This window comes from Dipodomys spectabilis, unplaced genomic scaffold, assembly GCF_019054845.1.
Source record: "Dipodomys spectabilis isolate Male_0828 unplaced genomic scaffold, ASM1905484v1 ptg000039l, whole genome shotgun sequence".
NCBI lineage: Eukaryota > Metazoa > Chordata > Mammalia > Rodentia > Heteromyidae > Dipodomys > Dipodomys spectabilis.
Genome location: NW_024870716.1, coordinates 11,904,850 through 11,916,867, shown reverse-complemented (window position 1 = coordinate 11,916,867; position 12,018 = coordinate 11,904,850). Strand labels below are relative to the sequence as shown.

The 12,018-nt window shown below is 49.2% G+C and overlaps 1 protein-coding gene across 2 annotated transcripts in view; it reads right to left on the bottom strand.

The window, feature by feature from the left end:
- Dennd5b (DENN domain containing 5B) overlaps positions 1–10,534 on the bottom strand; it is a 159,406-nt gene extending 148,872 nt beyond the window's left edge. Inside the window, exon 1 of one of the 2 annotated variants that reach the window (XM_042677655.1) lies at positions 10,353–10,534. In XM_042677655.1, coding sequence (XP_042533589.1) covers positions 10,353–10,479 — 127 coding nt within the window. In that variant the 5' untranslated portion in view covers positions 10,480–10,534. The remainder of the gene's footprint in view (positions 1–10,352) is intronic. The other variant, XM_042677656.1, reaches the window with a different exon arrangement.
- Between the last annotated feature and the right edge of the window lie 1,484 nt (positions 10,535–12,018).

Sequence of the window (12,018 nt, the reverse complement as noted above, 5' to 3'; positions counted from 1 at the left end):
ATCATAGCATCTAAATAAACGAACAGTTGGGTGCTAATGGCTCATGTCTATAATCCTAGATATTCAGGAAGATGAGAACCGAGGATGGAAATTTGTAGCCAGCCCTAAAAGTCCATGAGATTATTCCTAAGGAACTAGCAAAAAGCAGGAAGTGGAAGTGTGACTCAAGTGGTAGAGCACCAGCATTAAGTGAAGAAATTAAGAATAGCCCTGAAATTAAGAATAGCCCTTTCAGGCCACTAAATAAGTAATAAATAAAAGCAGGCCAGGTATGGCAGCACATATATATAATCTCAGCACTCAAGAGACTGAGGGAGGGGCTGGGAAGGTGACTCAGTGGTAGAGCGCTAGCCTTGAGCTGAAGAGCTAAGGGTCAGCACCCAGGACCAGAGTTCAGGCCCACGACCGGACCTAAAAAAAAAAAGAGATTGAAGGAGCTGGACTGGGAATATGGTTTAGTGGTATAGTGCTTGCCTACCATGCATGAAACCCTGGGTTCCATTCCTCAGTACCATATTCACAGAAAACGCCAGAGGGGGCGCTGTGGCTCAAGTGGTAGAGTGCTAGCCTTGAGCAAAAGAAGCTCAGGGACAGTACTCAGGCCCTGAGTTCAAGCCCCAGAACTGCAAAAAAATAAAAAATAAAAATAAAAAGAGATTAAGGTGGCAGGATTGGAAGCTGAAGACCAACCTATATTGATTTCCATAGTGGATGCACTAATTTGCATTCCCACTAACAATTTATAAAGGTCCCTTTCTCTCCACAGCCTCATCAGCATTAGTTATTGATTTCTTTTTCTTTTTTTTTTCTTCCCAGTTCCTAGGACTTATACTCAGGGACTGGGTATTGTCCCCAAGCTTTTGTACTCAAAACTAGCATTCTTCCACTTGAGTCACAGCTCCACTCCTGGTTTTTTTGTTTTTTGTTCGGTCCCAGGGCTTGAACTCTGGGCTTGGGCGCTGTCCCTGCGCTCTTCAGCTCAAGGCGAGCACTCTACCACTTGAGCTATAGTGCCAATCCAGTTTTCTGGTGGTTTATTGGAGATAAGAGTACCACAAACTTGGAGCTGGGAAGGTGGCTCAGTGGTAGAGCGTTTGCCTTGCATGCCTGAGGCCCTGGGTTCGATTCCTCAGCACCACATTAAAAAAAAAGCCAGAAGGGCTGGGAAGGTGGCTCAGTGGTAGAGTGCTTGCCTTGCATGCATGAGGCCCTGGGTTCGATTCCCCAGCACCACATAAGCAAAAAGAAAAAAGCCGGAAGTGGGGCTGTAGCTTAAGTGGTAGAGCGCTAGCCTTGAGCTGAAGAGCTGAGGGACAGCGCCCAGGCCCAGAGTTCAGGCCCCACGACCGGACCCAAAAAAAAAAAAAAAAAAAAAGGCCAGAAGTGGCCGAGCACTAACCTTGAGCTGAAGAGCTGAGGGACAGCGCCCAGGCCCAGAGTTCAGGCCCCATGACCGGACCCAAAAAAAAAAAAAAATTTTTTTTTTAAAAAAAGAGTATCACGGACTTTTCTGCCCAGGTTGGCTTTGAACCATGATCTCAGCCTCCTGAGTAGCTAGGATTACAGGAGTGAGCCACCGGCGCCCAGCAACACTTCTGGTTTCTTTTGTGCTTAATTAGAGATAAGAGTTTCAGGGACTTTCCTGTCCTAGCTGGGTTTGAACCAGATCCTCAGGTCTCAACCTCCTGAACAGTAAGGATTACAGGTGTGAGCCGCCAGTGCCCAGCTTTGTTATTGTGGGTTTTTGTTTTGTTTTGTTGTTGGTTGTGAGACTTGAACTCTGGGCCTGGGAGCTGTCCCTCAGCTCTTAAGCTCAAGGTGAGCCCTCTACCACTTGAGCCACAGCCCTACTTCCAGTTTTCTGGTGTTTAATTGGAGATAAGAGTCTCAAGGACTTTCCTGCCTGGGCTGGATTTGAACTACAATCCTCAGATCTCAGCCTCCTGAGTAGCCAGGATAACAAGCGTGAGCCACCAGCACTTAGCTGTACTATAATATTCCTCTCCCTTTCTCCTCAGATTTGTCTGCCCAGGCTGACTTCCTCCACAGATATTTAGAGTTTCAGTTCTCTACCTTGTGTGTCCCATGTTAACAAAATGATTACAGGCTATGCTAGGTATCACAGGGCTTGTATGCGTGTGTGAGCATGAGTGTGTTTCTGTGTGTGTGCCAGTCCTGGGGCTTAAACTCAAAGCATCACATTCTCTCCTTTAGCTCTTTTGCTCAAGGCTGGTGTTCTACCACTTAATCCATATCTCCACTTATGGATTTTTGCTGGTTAATTGGAGATAAAGAGTCTTGGGGATTTTCCTGCCCCAGGTATCTTCCAACAGAGATCATTAGATCCTAGCCTCTTGAGTAGCTAGAATTCCAAGTGTGAGTCACCAGTGTGTCAGACTTATAACTTTTTATTTTTAACAAGAGATTTTAAAAACTAAAACAGGCATGAGGATACATCCTTGTCACCCCAGCACTCCAGAAACTGAGGAAGGAGGATTTCAGATTGGAGGTCAGCTTGGGCTACATTAGGAAACTCTCTCCAAAAAATAAAAATAAAAAAAAAAGTTAGCCTGGCGCTGGTGGCTCATGCCTATAATCCTAGTAACTCCGGAGGCTAAAATCTGAGGATAGTGATTCAAAGCCAGCATGGGCAGGAACATCTGGGAGATTCTCATCTCTAATAAACCAATAAACCACTGGCGTTGTGGCTCAACTGGAAGAGCACTAGCCTTGAGCTGAAGAGTGAGGGACAGCACCCAGGCCCAGAGTCCAAGCCCCAAGACCAGGAAAAAAAAAAGTAGGTGAATGGTACGATGCAATGCACAAGGCCCTGAGTTCAATCCTCAGTAATTAAAAAAAAAACAACTAGTTGCTATGGGATAATAACATCTTTATGTTTGTGTGTGTGTGCACATGTGTGCATTTGCATGCATGCCAGTATTGGGGCTTGAACTCACAGCCTAGGGTGCTGTCCTTTAACTTTTTAGCTCAAGGCTGACTCTAATCTTGAGTCACACTTCTTGCAGCTTTTTGGTAGTTAACTGGAGATAAGAGTGTTTTAAAGCTGGAAATGTGACCTAGCTGAAGAGTTGAGGGACAGCGCCCAGGCCCAGAGTTCAGGCCCCACAACTGACCAAAAAAAAAAAAAAAAAACCACTAAAGTCTTGATAACTTATTTATCATAAGGTCTCAGTCTACTTAACTGGACATGACATATGTCCTTAATTTTATTTCAATGTCCTATCACCTGCAGAGCATGTATTCTAGCAACATGTTTATGTTAAGAAAAATCCTGAAGAACAACTGGCAGAATTTTAAGTTAAATAGATGACAATGAAAACTTCAAGAGGCAAGGTAACACTGTACTGGGAGCATGGCTCAAGTGGCAGAGGGCTTTTCTAGCAAGCACAAAGACAGAGTTTAAACCCCAGTACCATTTTAAAAATAAATAAAATACAGTGGGATAAAAATAGATCATTTCCTAACTAGCAATGACTGAAATTAACACAACAAAACTGAAACAATCTTCTGGCTAATTTGCCTGACTCCGTGCTATGAGCTAAAGTTTGAGGGTATCTCTGAAAGTGGCATGGACTGAAGATCGGTCTCCTGTGAGGCCAGGTTGAGAAGCAGTGGAATCTTTAATGGAAGGTAATCAGGTCACTGGGGGACCTGCCCCCAGAAGAATTATTATTGTAGTCCTCTGGGATCTGATAGTTATTGAAAGAGTAACTTGTTATGCAAAGGGCAAACTAGGTCCCCAAGTGTCTCTGGCATCCTGTCTCATCATGCCATCTCTTCTGCAAGCACCACTGTGGTGCCATATACCTTTATGCTTTCACTAGAGGCCATTCAGACAGAATTATCTGGATCTTGGACACTTTACCTCCAAAACTATGAGTTAAATAAACTATTTCTTTTTTTGGGGGGGGGGGGAAGGCGCTAGGAAGGTAGTTCAGTGGTAGAGTGCTTGCCTTGCATGCATGAGGCCCTGGGTTCGATTCCGTAGCACCATCTAAACAGAAAAAGAAGTGGTGCTGTAGCTCAAGTGGTTGAGCTGAGAGCTGAGGGACAGCACCCAGGCCTGAGTTCAGGCCCCACAACTGGCCTAAACAAACAAACAAACAAACTGCATATTTTTTAAATACCCAGCCTTGAGGATTTTGATATGGTAACAAAAAACTGATACACATATAGCTTCAATTAAATAGTCAAGATTATTAGCTGAAAAACTTTCTCCTTTCTTCCTCTCAACTACTGTCCACACTGGGTGTGTGCATATGTTGTGTGCACACATGAGCACATGTGTGTGCTGGCAGTGGGCCTTGAACTCAGGGTATTCAGGCTCTTGCTTGGCTTTCGTACTCATGGCTGGTACTCTACCACTTGAACCACACTTCCAGTCTAGCATTTTGCTGGTTATTTTGGAGATGAAGGTGTCCAGAACTCATCTGCCCTGGCGGGCCTTGAATCATATCTTCCAGGTCTCAGTCTCCTGAATGGCACAGATTACAAGTATAAGCCACTGGTGCCCAGTTGGTCACCCTTGTTGATCTTGATGGGAGTTTCTTCTTAATCCTCTCCACCTAGAGTTCCTGAATGTCTTCATACCCAGAACCTCAGTAGTTTCCTCTCTTTTCTATCTACTCACTCACTAAGAAATTTCATCCAGGGCTGGGAAGGTGGCTCAGTGGTAGAGCGCTTGCCTTGCATGCAGGAGGCCCTGGGTTCAATTCCTCAGCACCACATAAGCAGAAAAAAAAGCCAGAAATGGTGCTGTGGCTCAAGTGGTAGAGCACTAGTCTTGAGCTGAAGAGCTGAGGGACAGCAGCACCCAAGCCTAAAGTTTAGGCCCCACAACCAGACCCCACCCCCAAAAAAAGAAATTTCATTCAATTTTTATCCCTTTAAATGTCTACTTACAGGCCAGGCACTGGTAGTTCATGCCTGTAATCCTAGCTACTCAGGGGGCTGAGATCTGAGGATCGCCACTCAAAACCAGCCTGGGCAGGAGAGTCTGTAAGACTCTTCTCTCCAATTAAACACACAAAAACCAAAGTGGCACTATAGCTCAAAATGGCTGCGTACTACACTTGAGCAAAAAGAGCTCAGGGACAATGTTCAAGCCCTGATTTCAAACCTCACAACCAACCAAAAAAAAAAAGAAGTGTATGCACACACACACACACACACACACACACACACACACACACACACACACACACACACACACACACACAAAACCTCTCTTCAAACAGATGCCTGCCCCATTTGAAAGTCTAAAAGACACTTCAAACTTAACTTTTTCTTTTTCTTTTTTGGTGTGTTGTCAGTCCCAGGGCTTGAACTCAGGGCCTAGGTGCTGACCCTGCGCTCTTTTGCTCAAGGCTATCCCCCTACCACTTTGAGCCATAGCTCCACTTCTGGGTTTGTTTTGAGTGGTTAATTGGAGAGAAGAGTGTCATGAGGACTTTTCTGCCTGGGCTGCCTTCAAAGCATGATCCTCAGATCTTAGTCTCCTCAACAGTGAGAATTACAGGTATGAGCCACCAGTATTCAGCCTTGAGCTTTTTTTGCTCAAGGTTAACACTCTACCACTTGAGCCATAGCTCCACTTTCAGCTTTTTTGGGTAGTTTATTGGAGATGAGAGTCTCATGGACTTTTCCCACTCAAGCTTGCTTTGAACCTAGATTCTCAGATCTCAATCTCCTGAAGTAATTAGGATTATAGGTGTGAGCCACTGGCAACCCAGACAAAATTGTTTCTGGTCCAAGACTGGAGATCAAAATCAGTATCTGACGCTTTTACTCTTTGGCTGGTGCTCTACCACTTGAGCCATGCCTCCAACTCCAAACTTAACATTTCTAAAACTGAACTAGTCTCTAGCCTGCTTTTCTGTTAGTCTTCCTCTTCCGGTAGAAACGCTTATAATTGATCAAGACAAAAATCTTGGGAGTCATCTTTGATCATTTTTTTCAAAGAATGCACACACTCATACAATTCATCCACAACACTTGTGGGTTTTATCTTCAATACATAGATAGAATCTGACTCTTTCCTGCCTGTCACCAAGCCATTTCCACCTATGAATCTCTCCCCGATCCTCTCAAGGAGAGAATCCTAACCAGACTTCTTCTACCCTCAACCTTCACTTATGTCACCAAGCCATTTCCACCTATAGTATGAATCTCTCCCCGATCCTCTCCTCTCAAAGAGAGAATCCTAACCAACCTTCACTTAACATGCTCAATAGAATAACTACAGATACCTTTTCAGACGGTACATCAGTCCAGGTGCCCATGCCTGGAATCCTAGCTACTCAGAAGGCTGAGAGATGAGGATCAGTTCAGAGCCATCCCCCAGCACTTCCCCAGGAAAGTCCTGTGAGATTCTTATCTTCAATAAATTACTAAAAAGCTGGAAGTGGATCTGTGACTCAAGTGATAAAGAGTGTTAGCTTCGAGCAAAAAAGGCTGAGCCAGGGCCCAGGCCCTGAGTTCAAGCCCCAGGACCAGCAAAAATGAATAAATAAAACTTTAAAAATTAAAAAACGTCAGATCTTATCAGTACTCTTCTCACAGTAAAAGCCTAAAAATTGTCTGTATGGCCCTGCCAGGGAAGAACCTTTTTTCTGTCAAGAGCCACTGGATATTTACAATGCCTTACAAAATTATCAATATCAATATAGGCAGTCCAGCCATAGGCAGCCAAGAGTGCCAAGAAATGTGTCTATCCTGCCATGTTGACTTTTTTTTTTTTTTTGGTACTGAGAATTGAACCCAGGAATTTGCACATGCTAGGCAAATGCTTTTTTTTTTTTTTGGTCAGTCATGGGACTTGAACTCTGGGCCTGAGCGCCGTCCCTCAGCTCTTCAGCTCAAGGCTAGCTCTCTACCACTTGAGCTACAGCACCACTTCCGGTTTTCTGCTGGCTTATTGGAGATAAGAGTTTCACAGACTTTCCTGCCCGGGCGAGCTTTGAACTGCAATCCTCAAATCTCAGCCTCCTGAGTAGGATTAAAGGCATGAGCCACCAGCATCCGGTGGCAAATGCTTTTGCCACTGAGCTACATCCCAGCCCTATACCAAATGATTTCTAGGACCATACATATACATATACATATATATATATATATATGACTGGATAGCCAAACGTTCCCAATCTCTGCACCTATAAAATCTTCCCACCCATTCCTCTACTGTCTTACCTTCACTCCCCCCCTTCCTCAGTAGCATCCACACTGGTCTCCTTGTTGTTAGGGAAAACTACACACTATCTCATTTCAGGGTCTTTGTGTTTGCTGTTTACTGCTACTAATGCTGTTTCCCTAGGGCTTACACAATTTACATGACTTGCTTCTTTACTTCCTTCAGGATCTCTGCTCAAATGTCACCTTCTCCTAGAGGATCATCAGCTGGGAGGTGAGAGCACTGTATGGCAGTGCATATGATTAATATATTCTAGACCCTGAGTATAATCCTCAGAACCAATATAAAATAAAATAATATCACAACTTTACCAATCCACCAATCTTCGGGATTCTTCTAATCCCATTTCCCTGTGTTTTAAATTTTATTCTAACCTTGTTTTGAGAAAGAATTTCATTCACTACGTAGCCCAGGATGGCCTCAAACTCCAGATCTTCCTGTCTCTGCCTTCCAAGCATTAAGATTATTATAGGTGTGGACTACCATGCCCATCATTCCTGGATTTGTTTTCTTCAAAGCTGTAACATCTGGCAGGCTATATCTTTATTATTACCATATACTAGGATATAAGCTCCATGATAGCAAAGATTTTTTTTATTGCTTTGTTCACAGCTGTTCCTACTGCCTAAAACACAAGTAGAGGCCTTCGGAAACTATTTGTTGAAGTCAGGTACCGGTAGCTCATGCCTGTAACCCTAGCTACTAAGGAGGATGAGATCTGAGGATCACAGTTCAAAGCCAGCCTAGTTAGGAACATCCGTGAGACTCTTATTTCCAATTAACCACCAGAAAAATGGGAAGTGGTGCTGTGGCTCAAGTGGTAGCTTTGAGCTAACCAGCTGAGAGACAATGCCCAGGCTCAGAATTTAAGTAAGCAAGCAAGCAACTATTTATTGAAAGAATGATACTGAAATCTTAACAAAGAATATCATTACCCAAATACATCAACTATTACAAGAAGCAGAAACACCAAACAACCACATACACACTATTGCAAAAGGAAAAACAGTGTGTCTTTAAATGTACACCAAAAATCTTAGCTAGACACTGGTGGCTCACACCTGTAATCCTAGATACCCAGGAGGCTGAGACCTGAGGATGGCAGTTCAAAGCCAACCTAGGCAGGAAAATCTGTGACAATTATCTTCAATTAACTACCAGAAAACCAGAAGTGGTGTGTGCGAGCACTTGCCTTGAGCCAAAGAGCTCAGGGACAGTGTTCAGGCCCTATTGGAGATAGGAGTCTCATGGACTTAGGCTGACTTTCAACAGCAATCTCAACCTCCTGAATAGTTAGGATTACAGGTGTGAACTACAGGTGCTCAGCTTAGGTTTTTTGTTGTTGTTGTGGTGTGTGTGTACGCTGGTACTAGGGCTTGAACTCAGGTTGGGGCACTGCCCCTTAGCTTTTTCTCTCAAGGCTGACACTCTACCTGAGCCACCTCTCCACTTCTGGCCCTTTAGTGCTTAATTGGGAGATAAGAATCTCTTGGATTTTCCTGTCCCAGCTGGCTTTGAACTGAAAACCTCAGATCTCAGCTTCTGGAGTAGCTAGGATTACAGGAGTGAGCCATCAGAGCGTGGCTACTATTTAGTTTTATTAAGCCATTTGCACTGAAGAAACCTAGGTCACTACAAGCATTTCTCTTTTATTCATCACCATCCATAGAAAATCTGCAAATGAGCTCAGTGCCACAAAGTGTAGAGCACTTAGGAGGGGTAGGGGAAGGATCACAGAAAAAGAAGCTAATCCTCTCTCACCTGTCCCAAAAGAGAACTCTCTCCAAATCTATCTACAAACCGTTTTTCCCCCTAAATTCTTACGATTACATAATTGCATATACAGGAAAGTAAAACCTGGTTAGTCTATGTTTCTTTTCCAAAAAAAGAAAAAAGAACAAAAAAAAAACACGAACACTAGAACTACTTAGTTTTTGTTGAAAACGTTTTATTGTGAGGCTGACTTAATCAAAAGATCCTGACTCGACCTAAGATGTGGGATGGCCGGGAACTGTATTTTAAGGCTGAACAATTTTGTTTACTACTGTTGATTATTTAATACTGTACATTCTTCCCAGTCCTCTCCCTTCCCCCACCCAGGAAGAGAGAAAATCCACACTGGTTTAAATAACCAATAAGGAATGCTATGTCCAAAGGAAGCTGCTCTCTAAGGCTATGACCTAAGTGGTTAGCACTGACAAAGTTCAGAAGGTAGATGTCACTTGTGGCACCCATTTAAAAATAATAACAAATCAAGGTTTGGATGCATTGGAACAAGCAGAACGCAGAGAGAGGTGAAAAATGAAACCAATCGCTTCTCTCAGGCCTCCCCTCTGTGCCCTGCCCCTGTCCCCCAGCATCCCTTAAATATCAGCTTTCCAGCGTCGGTCCCCTCGAAGCTCAGCCCTGCATTGCGCCATCACACGAGTCAAGAGGAAACCCCAGGCAGTGACCCACCGATACTCTCAAATTGTAGGGGTAGATGGGGGGGGGGGGGGGGGATATGCAACTACTTCAACTCAGAACGGTACAGGCAGGCAGCTGTCAACAAAGCATCAGGACGGGTTCCCCGGCTCCGGTCCAAAGGCCCCCGTGGGCTCCGGGTGACCAGCCAAATCGCCAGGATTCCAAAGGGTGACTCGACCGTCATCGCCGAACCCAAAGGACAAGGGAGGGAGGGGCAGGTGAGCGCGGCGCACCCGACAGCAGTCCAGGATGAAGTCCAAGCAGCCTCCGCCCGCGCCGCGCCGCGCCGCGCCAAGCCGGTGACAGGGGGTCCGGCCCCTCCCCCCCAGGCCGCCGGCGAGTCACGTGCCGGGGCCAAACTTCACGGCCCCGCGGCAGGGGGGGGGGGGGGCCGGGGAGGCATCCCGCGCGCCCGGTGACTCACCGGCCACCTCCGCAGGCGACAGCGGGCGCGGGACGGACGCGGTGCCCTCGGGCCTCCCGCGCCCCGCGCCCGTTATTAATAACCCCGCGTCCCGCCTCGCCCGCCGAGCCGGCGCGCGGAATAAACAACAATGTCATTAAATCGCCGCCCGGCGTCGGTCCGCAGAGGCGGACCAGCGAGTGGGGGGGGGGGGGAGCCGACTTTGTGTGGAGCCCGCACCCCGCTCGCACCCCGCCCGCCGCCTGGCCTTACCCGCCAGCTCGTCCGGCTCCAGCCCGCTGTCAGCGTCGATCCCGCACAGCACGAAGTAGTGCGCGAAGCGGCAGGCTGCCGGGGAGGAGCCGGGGCCCGGGCCGGGGGCCGCGCCGCTCCCGCTCATCCCGGCCCGCTGTGGAGGCTGCGCCGCCGCTCCGACTGAGGTCCCCGCGCCGGCCCTACGGCGACAGCGGCGCGCCCATAGCGGCAGCCCGGGCTGGGCGCCGGGGAAGCGGCGGTGAGGGAGGGGGAGGGGGCGGAGATCCCGGCCCGGCGGGGGAGGGGCGGCGGGGGAGTGGCGGCGGGAGGCCCGCGCCGCAGCTGCCGCTCGTCAGCCTCGAGCCGCGGCGGCGTCTGGCGCCCGCGCGTCAGCTGAGCGGCGGTCGAGCCCGGCGCACGCGGAGCTGTGAGGGGAGCGCGTGCGGGGCGGAGCTGAGGGGAGCGCGCACGGGCGGGGCTGTGAGGGGAGCGCGCGAGGAAAGGTTTGTGAGGCGACCGCGGTGGGGTGGGGGGGAGACTGGGGGCGGAGCAGAGCGGGGCTGAGGGGAGCGTGGGCGGGGCTGTGAGAGGAGCGCTCCGGGAGAGGGCTGTAAGGAGGCGGGGCGGAGGGGAGCGCGCGGGGGTGGGGCTGAGGGGAGCGCGCGGGAGGCGGGGCTGTGAGGGGGCGCGCGGGAGGCGGGGCTGTGAGGGGGCGCGCGGGAGGCGGGGCTGTGAGGGGGCGCGCGGGAGGCGGGGCTGTGAGGGGGCGCGCGGGAGGCGGGGCTGTGAGGGGGCGCGCGGGCGAGCGGGCGGGACCGAGGGTGGGGGAGCCAAGTCCGGGAAGGAAGGGTAGGGAGGAGAGGGGACAGGCTCGTGCACGAGGAGGGAGCGCGAGGTCAGCGCTCGGTCGGGCGCGCGCCCGGCGGGCTTTGCTGGTAGCTAGAGCAGGATTCGCACCAGCCGGACTGGGCCGTGACATTGGAGTGACCCCCGCGCGCGCCCCCTCCCCGACTGCCCTGTGGGGACTCTTGTCTTCCCCGGGAAGTAAGTCTTCGCAGCTCTGGAGAAGGTGCACATCACAACGGATGGCTTGACCGTGTTGCTTGCGTGTGACGGGTGCGGGTCCTTCCTCCCGAGCTGTCCTTCCGAGGAACTCTGGAAGCACGGGGTCACCAGCTCTCCCGGCAGGTGCGCGCAGGTGCGCGCCCAGGGTGGTGGGGTGACAGGATTCCGACCCTGAACTCTGCCCCTGGCAAGGGCAGGCCGCTCCTCGCCTGCGCTTTCCGCTGCCTCCCTGTTCTGCCAAGGATCACCCAGCAGTCCTTACTCCACTGGAGGAGCCCATTAACACAGCGCCTACACTTCTGTCCTAATCCTCTGCACAGTCTCCTCGCTCTGAACTCGAGGCCGTGGAGAACCATCCTGAATACCCGTGGGTGGACTCAAAGCAGCCACTCGGGAGAGCACTGCGAGAACCTCGCCACTAATTGAATATTTTTCCTTGAAGGTATCCTCGAGTTCTTCCATTTTAAAATCTATTTCCTCCCCCTCCCTCACCCCCCCTCCCCCCGCCCGCCACCAGTGGCTAGTGCCTGTAACCTACCTACTCAGGAGGCTAAGATCTGAGATTCCACTAACCCTGGGTAGGAAAGTCCATGAGACTCCTATCTTCAATTAACCAGCA